At 39.3% G+C, this 24,066-nt stretch overlaps 1 protein-coding gene across 1 annotated transcript; it reads right to left on the bottom strand.

The window, feature by feature from the left end:
• Positions 1-178: 178 nt before the first annotated feature.
• zmynd11 (zinc finger, MYND-type containing 11) lies at positions 179-24,066 on the bottom strand. The gene is made up of 16 exons (XM_055022336.1): positions 23,915-24,066; positions 19,915-20,050; positions 16,174-16,333; positions 14,703-14,726; positions 9,753-9,914; positions 9,590-9,667; positions 8,222-8,314; positions 7,483-7,570; positions 6,943-6,998; positions 6,751-6,828; positions 6,022-6,140; positions 5,595-5,940; positions 4,678-4,752; positions 3,658-3,936; positions 3,395-3,580; positions 179-2,602 (listed from the first exon to the last, which is right to left on the bottom strand). The coding sequence occupies exons 2-16, from the start codon at positions 20,043-20,045 to the stop codon at positions 2,480-2,482; spliced, it is 1,998 nt and encodes a 665-aa protein (XP_054878311.1). The 5' UTR covers positions 20,046-20,050; positions 23,915-24,066; the 3' UTR covers positions 179-2,479.

Here is a 24,066-nt window from a genome sequence, read left to right as displayed (position 1 = left end):
CACTTTTGTAGCTCAAAAGGTTCCTTGTTTTTTCAAGTTTTTCTGGCAGAAACTATTTTCCATACGCCGACGAACATCTCATCAACCTCCCCCACTGTGGCAGGTAAACTGTTTCTGGTGAAGCTGGTTTTTCATCATGAATCCATTAATCAACAGAATGAGGAGAACAGAATCACACTGACTTGTTGATACATTTATTTCCCCCATGTTAGCACATAGAATATATTTATATACATATTGCTAGCTAGAGTGTTGGGAGCATAAAAAAACGTTGCCTTGGTTAATGATAGTTTACATGTGAACAGAAGAGCATGTTCTACGAGAAGCGAAAACAAAGGAGACGTCACGCTGATTTTATTCCTGGTGTTTGTACTTTGAGTACAAGGAGAATTCATGTAATCACACAGTAATATTTACAGAAATACCCTGGAATAAGAGCAGGTAAAGTCCGGATTAAACGACTCACTTCTTCCAGCTCGAAACCTTCCTGGGAAATAAAAATCCTCGTACTGCATTTCTCAGATGAGTGCAAAAACATTTTCTCTTTACATCCAGGGAGGAAAAAAACCGAAATGAAAACAGATCCCAAGTGGATTCACATACTTGATTTCATGCAATAATAATAATAAAAAAAACAAACAGAAATGACATCAAAAAGGTTACAAACACGTATGAAAAGATGTTAAAAAAATGTTTACAGCTGGATGGACAAATATAAAAAACCAAGGGGAAATTAGGTTGCATAATGTGAAACAAAATGGTGTCATCAGCAAACGGTGTGAGTTTGGAAGGACAGGCTCATTTATCCAACTTCAAAATAAAAAGCTGAAATATTTTGACTTGATGAAGGTGCAACAAGATAAACGTCACTACGGCTGGTATGACAAACGTTGTACATTGTACAAAACTAGCACTAACAGTCATCGAAGATCATTGAAATGAAAAGTGGATTTAAAGTGGGATTCACTGACGTATTTACACGTAGTGCATCGATGAAAGACAAACGGGTCGTTGACTTTCTGAAAGCCTGCAGAGAACTCTGACCAAATGGTTTGAGAACACAAAATCCAAAATTTTATTTCAATTTCAACTAGCTGTGGCGCTTACATTATTTTCCCATGCTGAGAACAACATTAACAATATTGTTTCTGCGCATTTAATTAACATTCAATGAGAACATTGTCAGAAAAACAAACAGGAACTGAAACTGAATGACTTTCTGTTCACGATGCAAAACATTACGTCGTCTTTTCCAAAAAAATAAAATAAAATTTGATGAAAACCTAAATAATCTGTGAGCAAAAAGGCAACTGGAAAAATTAAATAAGTAGATTTTTTTTCACTTCATCATCAGTTAAAATAATATAAAGAAAACAAACAATTTGGCAATTTAATTGCCTCTTTTCTGTATTAAAACACAAACACATCCAATTCAGGTGGGGGATAAATGTTGAACGCTCATGTTTGCATAAAGTTTCGTCCGTCTCTCCTCATTTTTCTTCTTGTTTTCACAAAAAAGAAAGAAAAAAAAAAGGGTGAAGCTATCGACATGCATGTTGGCCTCACTGGCAGAAAGGAAACAGGCACCAACAACAGCAGAACGCAGCGAGAAAGTCTTTAACTAGCGCACACCACGAGAAAAATGACACTGATGACGTTCGCAAAAATATACATTTGATCGTCCAGGCAACGTGTCCGATCTTCTCAGGTAGGTTCAACAAACCGGGCAGCGGAGGATCAATCGGGCCATTTCAGATTGATAAACGAGTAGAAGTGATCAAATTAGTCGACTTTTATAAAATTCTCCAAATTTTCAAACCTTTTCTTTATCTTCAGACTCATAGAAAGAGTCTATTCAGCCGAGAAGCCAAACTGGTGCATATTTATATCATTTATCACAATATTAATTTAAAATAAGTGGAAGATTTACTTGTCAACTGGCTTTAGATGTTGACATTTTAACCCTGTTCCCAATGAATGATTGAGGACAATAAAATTTTAGGTAGGTAGACATGATAAAAAGGTGCATCCACCGCCATAGATTTATGTAAAACAAAAGCAAAAAAAGACCCAACATGACTTTAAGGTCTGTAAGCCGAACCAGGATCAGGTTGCTACAGATGAAAGCAGAGTTTCTCCAAAAAGGAAAAAAAAACATTTTCTTTTTAAATCCAGGTCATAAAATGTTTTCTATTAATGCTCAATTAAATAGACGCAACATCAGCATTTCATTAAAGAAAACATACAAACAAAACGTAAAAATCTCTGCAGTGGAGAAAACGTCACGATTCAGGAGAAAAGGAAACGATGGCTACATTAAATAAAACGGGAGCAAATCACTCGCCACGCAGCAGAAACATCCGGTCCAAACAGTTCCCAGGGGGAAACGGTGTGTGTGTGTGCGTGTGTGTGTGTGTGTGTGTGTTGTTCACTGACTGAGGCCGGGAGCCAATGAGGCGCGAGGAGGGGCGGGGCTTGTTCATCTCTTCCTGCGGCAGGTTCGTTTGTGGTCTGCGTGCCAGTGCTCCTGCTGACACTTGATGGAGCAGTAGGAGGTGTTCCAGCAGCAGTGGTACATGGCCTCCTCTTCACAGTTATAGCACTAAAAACAGCAGAAAACATACAAACAAAACTTTGTAAAAAAGACAAAACGCTGATTTGGTTTATTTATCATAAAAAAATCCAGATCGCTTAGTTGTTGTTTATTTAACCAGCTAAACAACAAAATTAAAGAAACATGAAGCATTAAAGGTACAACATGTAACTTTAAAAAATGTACTAAAAACAACCAATCAGAGCCAGGAGGAGCGCTGCCAATCAACTTCATGTAAATGCTGCTAAATGTGCTAATGGCAGAGATCGGTGGCCATGCTAACTAGCATTAGCACTTATGTGAGCTGCAGAAAGCCGGAAGGGTGAGCAGCACCACACTGAGAGTGATTGACAGCGCTAAGACCTGCCTCCAGGCTCTGATTGGTTGAGAAAGCAGAGCAGCTGATTTTTCAGATTAACTGTTTCATAAAATATCATAACTATCATAACATAGTGACAAAGAAAAAAAAAGAAGAAAGATTTTATAAGTTACAGCTCGAATCAAATAAAGGAGTTAGATTTTTTTGGTTGGAAAAGGAAGTGCCAATCCAAATTTCAAAATTTCTCAACTTCCTCCAGCCAGCCAACGATAAATTTGCATGTATAAAAGCTAGCTCAGAAGCTAGGCTACATTAGCAGTTAGCAGTAGCCTTAAATCACAGAACGCAATGAAGATGCGACCCAAACATTTGCCTGACAGAAAAAACCTGCATATAAAAGATTAAATCGTCCCACCAAGACAAAATTGAAGACCTAACGATGTTTTAAGGCGTCGGGGAACCAGAGGAGGATTCTGACTCACCCACTGCTTCTTCTTGGTCTGGGAGATGAGCTGCTTGTGTTGGGCCACCAGCTTCTTCACCTCCTCCACCAGCTCCTCTTTGCACTTCTCCTTCACCTGTTTGCACTTCCTCTCCATCTCCGCCTGGACTCCGCCCACCGCCTTGCTCACCGCCTGGCGTTTCTCCTCCTCCATCTCGGTCCGAAGCTGCAGGAGAAGCACAGAAATGTGTTTTGGAAAGAAACGATGGGTTATTTCTGTTAGAGCTCCAGAACCGAGCGGACCTTCTCCAGCGCCTCCCTGACGACGCGCTCCGTCTCCCTCTTGTTGTCGGCCTTCATCATCTCCTTGACCTCGCCGAACACCTTGCTGTACTTCTCGTGGCACATGTTGTGGCAGGGCCCCTCGCTGTTGGTCTGCGTGCCGCGGTGCAGCATGCGCGGCGAGCCGCCGCTCGCCTTCTTGGTCTGCGTCGACACCGACAGCTTCTCGGGCGGCGGCGGCGCCGACGACACCGGGATCTCCTGGCTGGAGCTCACCGCCTCCATCTCCGGCTCCGGCTCCTGGAAGAGCGACCCGGTCCGGTTACAGAGCAGAACTCAGGCTCAGGTCAGCAGCCTCAGTTTTCTAGCCGTCACATTTATTTTTCCTGTTTTCTGCTTGTTCTTCTATTTGAAAGTCTTTATAAGTTAAAAAGTCTAAAAAGATTCTTGAATAATCTCCCTTTAAATTGTGATGAAGGTGCTAAAATATCTCTGCTGGACATTAATTTGTCATTTTGAGACAATTATTAAACTAATATATTGATAATAGCTTAAAAATGCAAAAACGTTCCTTTTAAATATCAGGAAACTCATTTTTAATGAACGCAACTGGAAGACATTTTAAATATCCAAAAGAAGAAATAATAATAATAAAAAAACAACCTAAAGGAATAAATAAAATGCAAATTAAGTGACTTTGTGATAAGTGTTATGTAATGTTTCTGTTTGTATATGTCTGTCTGTTTATTAAATATAATGGCTTATGAAGTCGAGTCAAATTTGCCCTTTAAGAAAAAATAATTTTGTGATCATTCAGCTCCTTTTACCTTATTAAGCGATTAATTAATTTATTGAGATGCTTGTTCCACTTAAAGATTGTGATGAAATAATAACATTTATTTTAATTGAGTCGTATGTTCCTTAATAAAAATTCAATAAACTGTCTGTTCATATTGGATATTTAATCCCCACCACAGATTATTTTTTCCTTGCAGATTATCCAATAAGAGTCGCTTTGCAACAAACAAACTGCTGACTTACGCTGGCTTCCTCTTTGGGTTCAACAATTAGAGTCCTGCGGCTTTTCTTCGCTTTGGGCTCCTGGCTGCTTTTCAACTGGAAATCACAACAACAAAAAACTCCCATAAATCAACAAGATTATTCTGCAGGAAGTGCGTTTCGGTCCATCCGGTCGAATCCGAGTCTCGGGTTCTTATCAGTTTCTTACTCGGTTCTTTATCACATAGTTTCACACCTGGCAGCAACTCGGGGTGCAAGTTAAATGTTTAATAAAAACAAAAACAGAATTTCCTTCTTTTCACATTTCTAGACAGAAAATGTTTCACCAAATTCTATTAATTTTGCTGCATTTTATTATAACTGGACTTAAATTTATCTGTTTAAGTGAGACTTGTTGTGAATTACTGCTTTCTAAATAAACTAAACTGAAGATCAGAAGTTAAACTAACAGTTTTATTGTTTATCACTCAGTTTTGATGATTATCAGTTAAATAATCCAGAGCTGAGCTCAACAACACAGGATGTAATCCAATCGGTCTGCAACCACAGAAAGTAGAAATAATAGATTTTTTTCTGCCAAAAGTACCGTTGTTTAACCACTAGGTGGCGCTGTTGGACCTGCACAGATGATAGGATTAGTTTTGCTTTACAGTTTGATTCAGAATCAAATTAAGCTTCATTTCTTATTTGTTTTGTTCATTACAGTAATTAATTTATGACTCTAAAATCAGTTAAAATCATAATTAATACTGTTTTGGTTGCCAACAATTAACTGCGGCAAATATTTATCAACCAGTAAAATCTGTTATTGTGACATTTAGATACATTACGGTAATGGATTTCTGACTCCAGATTTAATTAAAAACAAATCATGGTGTTTTTGTAAGCATCAGTTGTAAGTATTGATCGTAATTGTTTGGTTCTGTGACCCGACTCACGTGGCGGATCTGCTCGTTGCTGGTGGACGAGATGCTGGACTCGGCTTCGTCTGTCCGCTCCTGTCTCTGCGTCCTCCTGCTGGCCGCCTCCTCTTCGCCCTCTTCTTCCTCCTCCTCCTCCTCCTCGTCTTCCTCCTCGTCCTGCTGCTGCTTCCGCTGGTTCTGGTTCTGCTGGTGCGGCGCAGGGCTGTCCTCCATCTTTGTGTTCCAGAAGCGGCCGTCCCTCAGGAAGCGCTGGTACACCTCCAGCTCCTCGCACGCCTTCTTCCAGCCGTTGCTGCGCTTCACCTGCAGCTGCTGGACGCTCACCTTGATGTCCTGGATGTTCTCCGACGGGATCCACGCTCTGCGGACCGGACCGGAACCAAACACATAATGGAACCACCCGGGGTATCAGATATCGGTGTCAGATCGGTGCTGCTCTCACCTCTGGTGCTGGTGGCCAAAGAAGCGCACGTCCACCTGGTTGTCTTCCCTCTGCAGGACTTTGGCGGGCCAGTAGCCGAAGCCCTTCATCTTGGCCCAGACCAGGTCGTGGCTCGGAGTCTGCAGAGGAAACAGAACCTCCGAAATTCAGAACCACAGAACCGCTTCTCTGCATCTGCAGCAGTCGTACATTTTCAACATGACAACAGTTTCAACAGTTTGTTTTACATACGGCTGCAACTAACGACTATTTTAGTAACTGATTAATCAGACAAAAATAGAAAAAGACACAAAGTGAATATTAAAAAATTTCCACTTGAGTTTTGGGTAAAACATATTGACAGATAAAAGTATTTTCATCTTAAACTCAAAATGTTTTGGCTTAATTACTGCTGAATGTCTTGCCTTTTCAGTAAACGGCCATTTTTGAGTCTGTAAACTCCAGTTATCGAAAGGTTAGTCGATTCATCACCAATAATCTGATTAATCATTTCAGCTCTGGTCCACTTATTTGTGTGACAGTCAATTACTTCATCCATATTGATGGAAAAAATACCAGTTTTGACAACATTAATTGGCTGCAGCTGAAGAAAACTAGCAGAACTTCTTTTCAAAACAGTTAACCTTTGTAACCTTAAATGTGATGCGGCTGAAAACATAATATTTAACGTTTGTGGTGCTACTGTCAGCAGGGTTACCATGATTACAGCTTTGGTTCGGTTCTACTCACACAGGGATAACAGAACCAGTTTTCAGGCCGGGCGTTCGACAGGTAGAAACAGTTTTTACACAACACCAACTCGTTCAACTGCAAGAGACGCAAGAGGCAGGAAAGAAAATAGTTCCATGTAAATATCTATATTTTAAAAATGGACACCGATCGTTGACGTGTTGCTGCTGTGAAGGAGAAAACCCGGCGTACCTCATGGCATGTGTCGCTAAAGAGCAGCCGTGCGATCTCCGCCTGGTCGCTGTGAACTGCCACAAACATAATGAGACAAAACGCTACAGTGTTAAAAAATAATCTGCTGTTTCCAACCAGCAGTTTTACAGTGAAGATAATAATGTAATGTAAAATACTTGAAAGAAAATTCATCCTGGGAAACTTTCATACTCGCATTGATGCTACTTGAGCTGCTATTGGCTGGCCTTTACAAAGCAGCCAATCCAGGAGCAGCATTTACTTTCCTTGGAGCCGATTGACTGAACTGAAGACTGCAGGTGTTAGCTTCTGATTTTATTGAGCTTGATAAAACTTCCACGATGATCCACTCTTACATACGTTTTGTAAAATTTGCTTCCTTGGGGAAGAATAAATACTTACAAAATGTTTTTATTCACATATTTCAGTTCTTTGTGAGCGGTTATAACGTATATAGCATCAGTAAACATCGGTTATCGGCCATAACGGCAGTATTGGTGTCTGTGAACGATCAGAATGCAGTGTGAATGTGTGACCCACCTCCATACAGGATGGCAGTGTTATGAACGATCATCTGAGCGTCAGCTTTAAATTCCTCAAAGGTTTTGTATTTTCCTTCAGTCAGATTCTGAAACAGAAGGAAACAAAACGACACAGAGAGGAAAATTCCCATGAACGGAGTGCGACTGTGTGTGTTTGATGACCGACAGGAAGGGGATCACGAGAGGGCAGTGTGTTTATTAACACACACACACACACACACACACACACACACACACACACACACACACACACACACACACACACACACACACACACACACACACACACACACACACACACACACACACACACACACACACACACACACACACACACACACACAGGTCTGGGCAGGAAGCCAACATTTCTGGCAGAGATTTGCTGCTGTGATGCTCCACTGATCAGAACCAAAATCCCAGTTCACTCCCACCACAGACAGAAACCCTCCCACCAACACGACCAGCCGTTTGGATATTATTGTTTCTAAAATTATCTGAACTGCTGCTTATTTTAAAAATGAATTCAAAGTTGTGGACATTTACAGTATTTTTCAGACTATCGTCAACAAAATGTTAAATATGTCAGGGCTCAAAAGTAAAGATTTCTCAGAAACTCATCGCCTCTTTTAAGGTTTTATCTTTTAATAATTGCGTTTCTTTTTGCATAGTCTGATCTGATGATGATTATTGGGGACCAGAAAACCAATCAGGAGGTGAAACGGGGACTGGAGTTTTACCTCATGGATGTTGGAGACGTCCAGCGCGGTGTGGATCAGCCGTTTGTACATGGGGTGTTTAGTGTCTTTGCCCTTTTTGTTCAGATCCACCGCCTGCGATGGAGAGCAAGGACGGACAGGATTTAATGCAGGGGTGTCAACATCCAGTCCTCGAGGGCCGGTGTCCTGCAACTTTTAGATGTGCCTCTGCTGCACCACCTGAACAGAATAATGGGTCAAGGCTCTGGAGAACAAGGAGGTGGTAATTAAGCCATTTCATTCCAGTGTTTTGTACCTGTGGCACATCTAAAATCTGCAGGTCAGCGACCCTCCAGGACTGGAGTTTGACACCCCTGATTTAATGTGAGCTCATAAAGAGCTCACATTAAATCTGAGCAAAGAGGAGGAAACAGAGAGTTAATGATGAGCTTCAATGTTCCTTCACAGGGGAGAAATAAAATGAAGTCTAATGTGGAAACAAAACAAGGACGTCTGAGCTGATTCAGGCGGCAACCTGATGGTTATTGTTGGAAGCTGCACTGCTGTAGAGAGATTTAGATCCAGCTGAAATGTTTGAACTGATTAATTTTCTGGGTTTTATTCATAAATTAGTGGAGAGACAACAAGTGAAAAACAGCTGGACTTTACCATTACCAACACCAGTAAAATGCATTTTCATTTTCACACATGCTGCGTGTGGAAAGTGTCTCGACATGTTTAATTTTTTGTATGAATTACGTAATATTGGACTTTGAAACACATTTCCAAAGTCTATAAAATGTGTCACAAACTATTTTCAGCTGATTCCAGCATTTGCATTTTGGGTCAGTTCGAATAAGTCTGACCATTTTAATATTCACTTCATAAAACGTCGAATGAGGCCAAGAAATAACATTTCTGTCCAGCGTCCACCATCTTGTTTTACAAGGATGTTATAAGGCTTGTTTTTTTGTTAGATTTTGAAACTGCCAGAAGGGAGGAATGAAGTAACAAACATTTTTGAAAATATTTTCCATAATTTGTATTTCCTTTTTTAAAAAGAAAGGGGGAGGAAAAAATATTTAAAACTTAAAATTTTTTATTTTTAAAGCCATAATCATCCAGTTATAAGATCTAATAAACCTGTTTGTAATCTAACAACTAAACATTAGATTAAAAAGCCACAGATCAATGTGAAACAGTGGACATTAAATCCATTAAAAGACTTCTGACAACAGAATATAATTTCTGTTATATGAATATAATTTTGCTCTTTCTGTCATCAGTGGACAAATCAAGCAGAAAATGAAAAAGATTACTTTGCATTTCCATCTTCAGGAACAAAATAACATTGATAACATCAGTGGTGTGAATATTGTGACAACAGTTATGAATATTAGCATTTTTTACTCTCTCTTTCATCCGCTGGATGATGAAGCGCAGGTATTTACACATCTCCTGTTTGTTCAGGTTCTTCTTTTTACTTCCCTGAAGGAGGGAAAAGGACATGAAATCAGCATAATGGACGATTTACATAAAAATAAATAAGCGTCTGTATTTTTAGAGCGCCGACCCTGCAGACGACGCACTGCCAGTGGGAGCCTCCGTCTCTGGGTTTGCACTCCTCCGACAGACATTTGAGGTGATAGACCCGGAAGCAGTTGTCGCAGGGCAGGACGTCGCCTGGTAGGTGGCAGTCGAAGCAGTACCAGTCGTGGCTCTCCGCCTCCCAGTCCTGCAGAGGACAAACAGCAGAGAACAAGCCTGGGTGACCCCCCCCTCCACGCCGAGCGCAGCAGGGAGGAAACGAGCGTCTCCATCCTCCAAACTACATCCGACATGTTTGTTCTGCTGGACGGGATTCAGGGTGTTTCTAAAAAACACGTCTATGTCCTAAAATCTGCTCTGATTGATTGGTTTTATCACAGACCACCATTATTGCTGCACTATGAGATATTAATTAACAGGAAGCGTTCTCTGATGTTAAAATATAAAACCAACTTTGACTAAAACTTCACTGGGAGTTACATTTTTGTCAAACAATTAGAAAGTGCTGCAATGCAACAAATCTGTGTCCTTGATTAAAAAAAAAAAACTAATGAAATTTTATATTGAAAACATTTGTAAAACGTTTAAAGCTGCAGGATGAAAAATTATGTATTCTGAAATCATATAGAAATTAATAGTAGCTTATTTAGTAGATGATAGGATCAATGTTTAATTTAATGCAATTCAGTGCAAAACAATCATGTTTCAGTAAGTGTTATATATGTATCTAAACCCACTGGATCAGATGAAAACCCAGATAATTTTATGAAAAACCTAAAAGAGTGCAGATATTCAATCTCACTATGAAAACAGCCAAACTTGAGTTATACTTTCACCTTGCAAGAACTTTAATTTGCTTCCATTTATTAATCATAACGCAGTGGGACCAGCACTGTGATGTAGTTTATCAACGATAATCAGGAGATCTTCGTGTCCACACACTCATCCCGCTCCAATTCCTCCCACACAACGTCTGGGCAGATTTAGGAGCGGAGCGCTGGAAATTTGTGTCAAACTGCAGCTTATTAAAAACTAAATGAATTAATAAATCAAAGCTCTTCCGCGTTGTGCTCATGACCTGCTGATGTAGCTGCTTTAAGGTTATCGACGCAGCAGCTGCCATGCACAAAACATTCAGCAAAGGTCTGGGTTCTGCATTTTAACGTTTCTATAACTGGAAAAATCACCAGACTAACAGAAAAACACCAGGATCTTTAAAGAGAAAAACACTGAAGTAGCGGACTCAGCAAGCGAGTTATGTTTTCACTGAAACAATGACAAAATGTGAAGCTTAATCAGTGAAGCCCAATAATGTTATAATGTATGACGGGGATCTGGACGTTCCCTCCGGCAAAATGAAACAGAAATCACACCTGTCTCGTCTTTATTGCATATCTCTGAGTTGTGACAAAAAGTTATAAAACGTAGTGGAAGGATAATGGAAAGGTTCCATTTTTGCAGCATCGATGGAGCAAAAAAATAAATAAATCCAGATTTATTCTCATTTCAAAAACTATTAAGGCAGTATTATGTATGTTCCAGGCACAGAGTGCCGTTTTATAGCAGTCAAGTAATTTGGCTTCCTTCAGCTGTTATAAAAATGCATAAATTAAAGGTGACTAAATAAACTTGACTACAATTTATTGCCTTGAAATTGGGTCTCTGTCTCTTTAAGAACCTCCGCCTTCAGAAAGTCACCACAACATGGCTCCTCTATTCACCCTTCAACGTTTTTACCAACGTTTCTCTGAGAAGTGGCTCCAATAATGAGCTCAGAAGGTGTCTGCTAATTACTGCTGGCTAGTCTGAAGGAACTGAATGGGGAGGAGCTGCAACATTCCTGATATGTTATGTTTTTGATTAGGGAATAATTTTATAACATGACATAAAGCTAAAAAAAATATAATTTTGCATGATGCTGTCCCTTTAAAAGGTTTGAAATCCAATCCTATTTATTCTGAAAGCCACAGCAGATTTCCCAGAGGACATTACTTTCTCTTCACCAGTAATAGACTCTTCACCAGCACAAACACTTGAAAACACGTGGCTGGTCCTTGTGCTCTTCAGAGTCAAGAGCTGCTCTCCTGTCGCTGCTCTGATCATACTTCAGAGAGCTGCAGCTCTGAGCCCAGGACACGCTGCCTGAGGTCTACTTCAATCAAAGCGTTTCATCAATGGACAGCACACACGCACGGCCACTTCATTAGGTACACCTCGCCAGTATCGTCTGTGTCATAGAGTATAATCAGCAGGGTGTCAGTAACTCCGTCGAGGTGGCATGGTCTCTGGTGGAGCTGCTGCAGGTTAATGCAACCAGTGGATATTAAAACTGCTGCTGCCTTTATTCCACTGGAGATTTTATCTTTCTGTCAACAATTTTCCCTGAACTCTTGAAACAGAAGAACATCCAGGCCTGTCGCAAAAAACCAATCATTCGCTAAGTTAAAATGAGTTTAATAATTCTTATTTGAATGATTTATCATTTTTCTTTTTGCTCTTTCTACCAAAAACTAGATGATAAACGTCTTCAGTCTGGTGCTTTTTATTAGTCGTTTCTGTTTTTATTTTGGATATTTAAAATGTCTCCCAGTTCCAGAGTTAAATGTTCATTAGAAAGTAAATATTATTAATAATGACTTTACATTATTAGGTCATTAGCATTAGATTATATTAAAATGGTCTCAAAACAATATTGCTGTAGCTACTGGGAGAATTTATTGCACAGGAAAATCATCCATAATGATCAGCAATTTCTGAAATATGCCGCGTTCAAACTCTTGTGAAACAAACAGCGTTTGGTTTTAATACCAGGTCTAAAGTTAAGACCTTGTTACGACCTCTGCAGAGCCGACTGACCCGCTGCTGAGGACATTCAGTTGTTTCATCGAAATGTTTTAGGAAAGTAGTTTTCTAGGCTGCAATTGATCTGAACCTGCCATAAACAGGCCGATGATAGAGATGTGAAACACCTGCACTCAGTTTGGAATAAATTTAATAAACAGACAATCAGTGAATCTTTTTCAACTGAAGGATTGACTGATAGAAAACATAATTCTGAGGTTCTTTCAGGTTTAGAATATTTAAAACAGTTAATAGTTTTAAGCTGTGTGGGACAAATAAACAAGAATAAAACGACAAAAAGCCTGACCTTTGACACCTAGCTTAGCACTGCCACACTTATTTATACCTTGAGTAAGTTTAACTAAAAAAGAAAATGTACTTTTAGGAGTATTTCTACTACACTTTACTTTTTATTTTGAGTAGTTTTATTATGAAATGTTTCACTTACTTGGAGTAAAATTTCTGGATTTTCTACCCACTGAATGAAAAGCAAACATGTTTTAACCAAAACATTCACCAGACACACCTGCAGTTTTTGTTACAGTTTCCTAAGATTTTTTTTATTTAAAAAAAAACTGATTTGAAAATAAATTATTTTGTTACTGATATGAATCATTGTCATCTTTGTCCTTAAAATACTAAAATTTCCACTTAATTTATATTTTGGTCCATGTAATTATGTAATTTTTAAATATTAAAAGATTGATAATTTGATCAGTTAGTCTGTACTTCACTTTTTAGGGAAATACTTTTACTAGAGTAAAACTACGCTGAAGTCGTGCTACTCTGACTTGAGTTAAATTTTTGGGTACACCTCTGTTGATAGCGGCAACAATTATTGCCATAAACACATTTACTCTTCCGATTAAAAGATGCATGCAGGAATAAAACTGTTTTTTAGTGCAGACCATTAGAAGAGCATTTGCACAAAATATTTTAGTTACCTTTATTTGTTCATTAAAGTATTTCAGTGACTTCCTCTTGTACAAGTTTGAGACAGGAAGTAAAGAGGTCTGTCATGTGACATGAAATGTATTAAATAAAATTTTAATTAGCTATCTAAAGCCAAATCAACACTTCTAGAAGTTAAAAAAAAAGCAGATGGGATATAACAGGTTTTTAATCTTTGGACACAGAGCAGCAACATAATAATGATTTAATAAATGAAATACAGTTTGAAATACTCAGCAGTTTCTCAGATCCGGGTCAATTTGGTGAAACCTGGACTCAATCCAACCTGGCCTGAGGCAGAGAGTTGAAACCTTTGGTTTGTAAAATTTGTATTTGGGATGGAAACGCAGCAGGTCTCTGATTGAGGAGCAAATATTCCTGAGGTCAGGCAGAGGACGCGACTCGGGCCAGCTGGACTGAGTCCAGGTACCGGCGGAGGGAGAACGGGCCTCCAGCCTCACCATCACACTCTGCTCCGACCTTTCAGTGACTTCTCTCCTGAAATAACCAGCAGGACGGGTTGCTAGCGGCAGGCAGAGACGGCTAACCCCTCCCACAGCTCCAGTCAGAGCAGAAAAAGCATGCCAGACAGAGGCAAGATCACAGCAGGACACACTTCTGAAAAAAACTACAGCTGCCAAGCGCACTAGGGATCGCTACCGACCTGCAGCTAAGCTGGACCTGCTTGACGTCTCATGATGTTATGATTTGAATTATTTGCAGAATGTTTCTCCAGTGGAGAAGCTTCAGGTTTTGGTTTGATTTTAACTCAAGCAGCAGCAGCAGCAAACCTGCAGGTTGGCAGCCAGCACCTGTTACAGTAAAATAATCGTTCACTTTCAGGGAAAGTCGCCACAGCGCTGCGTCAGACCGTCGTGAAGCTTTTTTAAAGCAGAGCTGAATCACAGGCCCCAGCATAAGGCTGAGAGGAAACATGCAGTCATGCAACTGGAGGGAAATGTAGAGATTTTCCACAATTTCTTTAGTTTTAAATCAACCTATGTGAATTTTTTCTGCAGCCTGCTGGGAAAAAAAAGTTTCACTCCGATCCTTGATGGCACCGCTTGTGGCAGGACTGATTGTAACATGATGATGTTAGTCGGGTAAAGGGGGAGGCGATGGGGAGCAACAGGGGATCAAATGAGAAACAAACCTTGGTTGGAAACAACAATGCAGGCCTTACCTTGCTGCCCTCGGCTTTCGGCTCCTGTGATTGCAAGTGATTCAGAGAGGAGTGTTTAAATGATGCTAACATGACTGCAGCTCCTCTGGACATCACTAGCATGACCTGAATCTGCATTTTTCCACAATTATACATATATTTCATAATGATGTGACTAAGACGTTCTGCAAAATCCACTGTTTGTTCTTGATGAAAACAAAATGCAGAGATAAAAAGGAGAACAGAACAAATGTTTCTGGTTCTGGCATTGAAACTTTTCCTCATCTGACTGTTTAACCCCCATTTCTAAACATAAAATACGACAGGAATATTGCCAGAACTCATAGACAACAGATAATTACAGAAACGATCAAACATTTTCATTATAATTTCTGAAAGGACAGCACTCACAAAAATATTGTGTTTTTGCAATGCAAAAAAAAAAATCTTCAATCATTTTGTTTCCTTTTTTATCACATAAAATCCCCTGAAAAAGTTTGTGGCTGCCTTAAGTTGAAGGTGTATGAATACTTATGGTTGTTCTAATTTCCAATTTCTCCAACAGAAATTATTCCAGCGCTTTTTGTCAGCACTCCATTTTGCTTTGAGACATTTATCAGGATAAAAAGGAGCTCAAGGACGATTTGCTGGAGCGGAGTCTCGTTACGGCGTGTTGACAGATGGCCTCACGCCGTCTGCCGCGCTGTTCGTTACCCATCATCGTCTACGACTGCAGTAACAGAGAACTGTGACGTCTGCAAACGGCGCATCTGCCTCCCCATCACTCTCATATGGTAACAGATTCATCCTCACCTTTACGGTGATTTTCACTGAGAAAATTTAAATAATCTTCTGTTTGGGGGGGCAAAATGAATACATGGCAATAATAATATTACTCACGTAAAAGAAAAAGGTACAGTGCAGTAAAATTATTCATATAAGTACCTTTTTTTCACTTTGAAGATAAACAACATCAGTAACCTACAGGCTACTTGATAACAAACTTAAGGTGCTGTACTGTTATTAGCGAGTCGTCTTTTAGCTAACATTACCTGTATTGAACAGTTTTACTCGACTCATTCGGTCAGTTTGGAGAAAAAAACTGCAACGTTCTTGGCGTTTTGCTGCCATGATTGTAACACACAGCCGAGCAGCTCTGACCCCTCAGGTCTCCTTCACACAGGTGTAAACCCAGCGTGAGCGTCTCAGCACTCATGTTGCGTTTAAATACGGGTTGGAAAAACACGTTGCGACTTGTTAATAATGGAGTAAACGGTTTTAACTGCTGAAAAAACTGACAGAAGGCACAGATATGGGAAGTGCGGAAGCCGCAACTGTATCAAATCGATATAGGAAGAACAGAGAGTCGGCCACTCTGAGGTTAAAACAACAAACAGAAATAAATAAGGAAAATGTGTTTTTTTTTTTCCTATCATTTTGTAAATATTTTCCCGGTAACCTTCAGGAGCTGGGATCCGGTTTCTGGACTCACCATCTCGTCTCCAGGCAGCCAGTAGCCCTCCTGCTCGATGCCGGCCTTGGAGCCCTTGCAGCCGACGGTGAGGGTCTCCACCACCAGCCCGTCCTTCACCGCCAGGCTCAGCTGCCGCGCCGTCTCCTTTGGGTGCATGCCGAACACCCGGCTCAGGTACCTGCAGAGGACAGAGCCAAGAAAAGGCCTTCAACGCCTCGAAGGTGGGGCCAAGTCCAGGCGATTTGAACAGGTGAATGAGGGAATAACATTCTGACAGGATGTAGAGCTAAGTGAAAACGTTTAATTTTACATGGTACAGCAACTGCTATTGCACTGAGATTAATAAAAGGGTCTATTCAAAGCCTGCTTTTCAATAAAAGTTGCTAAATGTTTGTGGTCCTACTAACCTCTACATCAAGCACAAAATCTACTTTGTGTTGTACTTACAAATTTTCCATTTTAAGATTTTATTGGTGGAAATTCTGCCCTGAAAATGAAACAGTATTCATCTGGTGGGTCAGATTTGTGTCATTCTTAATCCTCAAAGAAATCATTCCAAGGACTGCAAATGGGCTCCTCGCCACGCTTTGAACACCTTTGTTTCATCCCTTAGAGCTTTCTGCCTCTGACAGAAATTGTGATTTGTAGCATTTTGGAAACCTCCGAGTCATGAGAAGAGAGAGAAAAAGTTGGCAGGCCGCATCAGCTGGATTAGAGAAGTTCTTTCAGCTTCAAAATTTTATGTGCAACTTATTTTTCTCTCATTTTTTAACAACGTTCCTGCTTGACAGTTGAACTTTAATTTTAAATTCTTCTCTGATTCCTGCAGCTGCCTGCTGACTTGCAGGGATCCTGGGTGTGAAAGGTCACGGATCCTGAGCGGTGGCCTTGAGCCAGAAGGTCGTCATCTGTGTTTGGTCGTTAACAACGTGAGAAAAGAGCGGAGAAAAGAGCGGAGCGTGGCTCATGGCTGAACCCAGGTCAGCCAAGATTACAGAACGAAACGGTCCGAACGTCAGGAAGCACAGAGAAATGATTCAACTCATTAAAAAGATGAAGCCTGAACGTTTCCTGCAAGCAGAACAAGAAATGAAACAGCCAGACTCTCAATCACCTGCTATAAATCTATTTTCTGAGTTTATGTATCGTTTCATGGCCTCACATTGTTTTATTGATTATTTTCACATTAAATGTTGTATTAACTCCATTTAATCAAAAAAATCTATGCAGAATTTCATGTTTTGTCAGGAGTTTGCTCCAAAACTATTACTATTATAACCAGGTAACGGGTCGACGATACAAACTTAAAGTTTGTATCACAATGTTTTGTGACACTGTGACAATAATAATTAATTACTTCTTTTTATGTAACTTTTGGTATGATGAAGCTTCACAAATCATCCTCTTAAACAAATCTGGTGATAAACGTTTTTAGGGCACTAGTCACTTTATTCACTAAAGTGAATTCTTTAAGTAAAGAATTTCTTAATATTGATGAAAATGTTCTAGTTCCATTAGCAGATTATTTCACTCATAATAAGAGGAAAATGTCTTGTTACAAGTAGAATACTCTGCAAATGGTACTAGTAATTTTCCATCAATATTAAATAATTATTGACTTAAAACAAGCTCCTATATGTGGCTGAAAATGTGCTTTTAAGTTGGTCCACTTGAAATAAGGCAAAACTAAGACATCCGCTCTAGAAACTAGCCCAAAACTACTTGGTAGGATTTTGTGTTTTTGCAGTGTCTCTTGATAAACGGTACGATTAATGGCCACCCTTAAACAAAACATGAAAATAAAAACATAATTGCGTTATTTTACAACATAAAAACCTGTATTTGTGCTTTTCTTCTCAATAAAAACCGGTAGGACATCTGCAGGTAAGTGAACCTTTTTGGTAATAAATAACTAATTGATCTGAAGCCGTTTGGTTGGCTAGCCGGTTAATCATTCTCCCACCGCCGTCTCCCTCGGTTCCTCCAGAGCCCAAGTAATCACCGCCACCTCGCCAGCCGCTGAGCTGAAATTAAGCTGCAGAGGGGAGCGATAGGGTGGAGGCCGAAAGAGAAAGCGAGGGGGGGGGGGGGGTAGAAGGGGAGGGGGAGCCATGCGTTGCATGCCGCTGCGTACTGTTGCCATGACGACAGCCACTCTCCGCCGACACGCATTTGGCAAGCGGCCAGCTCCCAAGGTGCTCGCCAACTTGCTGAAAGCGTTTGGTTTGGTCTGCAGCAGAGGAGCTGTTCATTAATCTGGATGCTGAGCCATAAAGCATCTGAGTGGTGGAGGATCATCAACCCGCCACTGAGGGAGGGGAGATGCATTATGGGATGGATGAGCCTCATGTTGGCAATGCAGCAACAAGTATTGATCACAGTTTTAGTAGCTTCTTTGTCTGATGTTTCTAACCTCATGCTGCCAAGACAAGGAAAAAGTTAACCAACCGGAAGCAGCTTTTTGGAGATTTCTCCAAACAATTTGTAAAGCAAAACACATTTTGAGTTTGTGGAAAATCCTCAAACTCAATGCTTTTTATCTTTCAGAAGCATTGATAACTGGACTCTGACCTGAACCGTCAGTCACATAAAGTCAGCCTGAAGAACATTTTCAGGATTAGAGGACTAATGTCCCGCAAGATCCAGAGAAACTCAGCCATGCATTTATCTTTAGTCACATTGACTACAGCAACAGTGTCTTCACAGGTCTGCCTTAAAAAAAAAAAACTTTTCACTAAACCCAGTAAGATAGACACTCACACTAGTTAAATTACTGCTGTTAGTTGATAAATCACTGAACGGTTTAGCACCAAAATGCATTAAAGATCTGATATTGTTGTATTGACCCTCCAGATCATTCAGGTCCAGATGCTCTGGAACAAACTTCCAGAAAACTGCAGAACAGCTGAAACACTGAGTTCAATTAACTCGAGTCGGCCTGTTCAGAGCTGCTTTTTGTGGTATTAAATTGAACACTGAACATATGACTTTGATGACTGAACAATGTTTTTGTGATGTAAAGCACTTCTGAACTGCTTTCTTGCTGAAATCTTCTGTACAAATCAACTTGACTCAGGAAAGAAGAGAAAATCCATAAATGCCTTTTCTCAGTTAATACTGTTTACTTTTACTTGCATGTTCAAAACAGAATAAATTCAGAATGTTTCTGAAACTCTAACATTATCTAATATCTTTGTGACGCTGATATTGCCATATACATTGTTCGCCAATAAATTGACATTGAACACTGAAAATAAATATTTGTATTCAATACAAGAAAAATCTAAAAAAATTGATTGTGGAAGAAGTTTAATATTTCAGAAAGTAAAATACAGATTCATTAGTGAAATATTTCAAGGCTTTATTTTCTGTAACGTTGATGATTACAGCTCATGGACAATAAAAAACCCAAATTTCTTTTTCAGTTATTTTTATAAGCTCTAATGTTGAGTGACAACAAACACTGAACTCTTCATCAGGTGCAGTTTTAAAAACTAACATCTGACCAGAACATTCAATGCAAATAAAATCCATATCAATGGACCAACACTTCTAAAGTTTTAAAAATGATTCAAAGTGTAATCAATCTAGCGACGCCATGTTTCTTTGTCAAAGACCACAAACTCATCCAGTTGCTGCACCGAACAACTAAAATTCAAAGTTCTGAAGTTTGTTGCGTACAGATTCTGTAGAAATAAAATCGCTCCGGCACATAAAAAGAATCCTCTCCACAAGCCACCGTATCTGCAATAAACTTACTTGGAGATCCGGTCCATGTTTGCGATTTGTTTCTGGTTCCGAATGACCTCGATGGCTTCCCACACGTACTGGACCACCTTAGGATCCGCCTGCCTCTTCCTCACCACACGGGACATGACCTCCTTATTCATCACAGCTTTAAGGAGAGCAAAAAACACAGAATCAGTATCAGTTTGGTTTATTTAGTCATTTAAAGTCAGAATTGACAAAAACAAAAAAAAAGGAATGAATGAGGACGGAAACAGATGATTCTGTTTTGGCATAAAAAAAAAAGATTCATATACTTTTTAAATTCTATGTACAACTAACAGGCTGAAGGACAATGTGACATAAACTGTGTTTCCATTACAAATGTGAGCAAATATGTGTCGATATTCTAACATCATAAAAACATACATTTGTAACTGCAGTGTTTCCATGAAATAAGAAACGTAACTAAAACTTACATGTGAAAACGTTTGTTCACACCATAAAAAAATATCAGGCCATCATCCTCCAACCACTTCCTGTCTTCTTCTTTGTAGTTTGCACCAGTGGCAACACCTTTTTACCACTGGTGTTGCCACTGCTCTCGTGATGCAAAGAGGTGTTTTCATCACAGTTTTGCAAAAAGTAGCACCAAAACTCAAAGAAATTAATTCATTTTCCTACATACATTTCCATTTAGCACATTTATTTTCAAACTGTCAAATTGTGCAACTATATTGTCAATGCAGTTAAATTAAAAGATTGCCTATTTCTGTGGTATTGATTAAAACCATTTATCTAGTTTTGACAGGTTTATGATTTTATTTTAGTCATTAAACCCCCACAAAAATACAATTATTCTTCTCACCCCCAAAAATCTAACAGATATTTTACAGCCTGTTGTTTCAGCTCCTTTAATGAATGTTTTTGTCAATAAATTCAAATTACAAACACAACAGAATGCTTCAGGTACACAATTGCATTTATTATGAAACTTTGTTTCAAAACAGTGTCCCCAGTAGGCCTAAAAGTTGATTTAATACAAGATTAAAATACAGAGTGGATATATAATACAAAAAGAATGAACATTACTATTAAAATGCCAAGAAAAAGTAAATCCTTTAAAGGGGAAAATGAAGTAAATATATTTTTCTGGCTTTGTAGAGACAACAGTCTGTTCTTGAGTCGATGCTTTGGGATACGACAGGATGATAAAAGCTTTTTCAGACAAAGAAAAACATCCAAGCGCTGCTAGATTTTGCAAAAATACTGTCATGTTTCTAAAAAGCAAATAGGACAATATTTAATGGTCTAAAACCAAGAGAAGAAGAACTTCTTTCGGTACAAACTATAAATCTGAAACATGGCTTAAAACTCAGAAGTGGCCTAAACAAAGCCCAGTAGATCTGAGGTGATCTGACAGGAGCTGAGCAGCTGAGATGTCCTCAAGTTCAGACAAATTTTATGTTTTTCTAAAGAGTTTAATAGGATGCACATTGATGCATATTTTCATTTTTTTCCCCTCCTGAATTAACTGACTGCTGTCTAAATAAAATATACAGGTTATAGTCACAAGGAATATGTTCATTTTTATCTCAACTATATGTAAAAATAAATCCTTTTTAATCCGTTTCTCCACAAAAGGCACACATTACACAGAAAAAGAGTTTATTTGTAAAGGAACGGTTCTGAGCAGAAACTTCCTTCCTGTGTTGCTGAGGTCTGACCTAAGCCAGTATCTTAAGAAATTTAAATCCAATTTCATGCAATGCTCCTCTAAACCATCCATGAAACCAAAGATGTCACTTCCATAAATCTCAGCCACAAGCTACACATAAAAATAGTTAAAGCGCGCTGGTTGGCCTGAAGGGCAGCGAGCCTCAGTGGAGATGTTTAACAGAGAAGGAGGCAGCAACAGACGTCAACAGGGATAAACATCCTCACACTTTCTGTCATGGAACTACAAACTGTGATTTACAGACACAAAAAACAACATCTGAGGTTAAGAGACAACCAGTTTAAAATAAGCTATTAAAGTCTAATCAGAACCTGGAAAGTGTGATAATTTTCAAATTTTGTGCAAATTTTAATCCAGAGTTTCTGTAAATGAGAAACTATTTTAAAGTTACTGAATCCAAAGATCCAAGAAGATGTTTAGGAATGATTTCCACAAAACACTAATACTAGACTAAAATATAAGAGACAAGTTTGTATGAGCTTTGGCAAAATAAGCACTGGTAACCGCTGTTACGTCTGGGAACCAGTGGACAAGATTCTGACAAACATTTTATTTTGAAAATGCATTTTTGTACAGCAAATTTCTACAACTGACTCAAGTTTCTGCCATTTCAAAATCATGTAAAATAATGCAGATTTTCTTATATTGAAGTGAAAAAGATGCAGCAACTAAAAAAAATAAACTTTTTATCAAAGCTACATGAAGGCGAAAAGATTTTATAATGTGACCAAATCAAAATCATCCGACTCAGTTATCCATTTCTGATAACTGCATAGTGTTTTTTATGTCATAATCTTGTAAAGTATGTATGTTTTAGTACTTTTTGATATTTTTGTGAACCTACATACCTAAAAGTTGCTGTTGCACTTGTATTTCCGCTCTGTGGAACAATGAGGGATATTTCTGCTCTGTTCGTCTAAATTAAGTGATTTTGGATTAAAGTATCACACAGACTGGTAGTTTAGTTGAAGTCTACCAATTTGGGTCAAGAAATCAGAACAAACAAGACAGTCATCAAATTCCCTTCAAAAGTGACACCAAGAGCCAAAAAGCATTTTGTAGGAGTCATTTAACATTTTTTAGCTGTAATACAACATGTGACAACTCCATGTAGCCAAAGAGCTGCATTAAAAACAGAGATTAATTGGCCTTAAGTGAGTTCATCAGTGGAAGGATGGATGAATAATGATTAGAAAAGCAGGACAGGTGGGTGGATGTACAGAAGCGTGAAGGGATAAATGGATGGATGCATGAACAGATAGACTGATTTATGATGTGGTGCCGTTCCAAGAAGGTCTTGGGTTTGAAATTGAATGGCTGAATGATGTGCCTTTTTTATAATAGAATGACAACAGAGTGATATGTTGGAATAAAAGTGTTTACATGCTTTGCTTTTTTCATTCCTATCCATATATGAACAACCTGCACTTTTCTATCCCGTGTTTGGAGCCAAGCGCTTAAAAGGGGTTTGATTTTTTATTTGATCCAACAACCAACCAAAGGATCCCAGTGGAAACATTACCAGGTTTTTATTGATGACAGAATTGACTCCCAATCATCAGTGATATTCAACCAGTGTGTCAGCGTTAACGTGTGCAGCTGCAGGTACAGTTTGGCACCACACTGACCATTAAACCCGCCAACAGCAAGATTGATGGCGTTATTTACACCAACTGACGCCTTCTGGGACTGCAAACCTCGGCGGTTCGATATAAAACTGTGACATAAAACCAAACTAGACAACAGTCTACAGTCATCACTTGAACCCCTGGCAACAAAGAGGCAGCTGCGGAGGCCATTAAAAAGCTCGGTGTAGCTTCTGCTAGCCAGCGAGCTAACGCCTGAAATACAAATAGTCACGACAAATATATACTAGCAAATGAATAATTTAATTGCCTCTGCTGGGGATATAAACAATGACACAAAATGGCCTCAAATAATGACAATGTTGAAGGAGCAGCAACAGTTTCGCAGCGAGTTATTTATGTTTTTTGTCACCAAGCTAAACTGATACGTAGCACTGTTAGCCGCTTAAGCTAACAAACTTATTAGCAAACGTTTCCAAAACTATAATCAATGGATATATAAGGACATATTTATAGAATATGCTCGGAGTAGTCTGTTGTCACAAAATTCCCTCGGATAGAAATGTGCTAACTTGATTTGCTTCAGAGATCCCCGTGTGCACAATCCTACATGCTAAGCTAAAAGCTAGCGCCTGTAGCTGCTGTCTGTCTGGTCGCGCAGTGTTTGAGTCACTGAGCCATTTTTCGCCACAATGATCACCAAACTCACCTTCGCCACGGACAGTGGCACTAACACACGGTGCAGCTGACAAAAAGATCCCAGAAGGATGGAGCACCAAGCAGCTTACATCAGTATTTCTGGCGCACCGGGCTGAAGATGGTGCTTTTTGTCCAGTTTGCCACCGCTACAGCAGCGCTGTG

This window comes from Poeciliopsis prolifica, unplaced genomic scaffold, assembly GCF_027474105.1.
Source record: "Poeciliopsis prolifica strain line A6 unplaced genomic scaffold, Auburn_PproV2 SCAFFOLD084, whole genome shotgun sequence".
Lineage (NCBI taxonomy): Eukaryota > Metazoa > Chordata > Actinopteri > Cyprinodontiformes > Poeciliidae > Poeciliopsis > Poeciliopsis prolifica.
The sequence above is the reverse complement of the archived record's forward strand: the minus strand, read 5'-3'. Positions and strand labels throughout refer to the sequence as shown.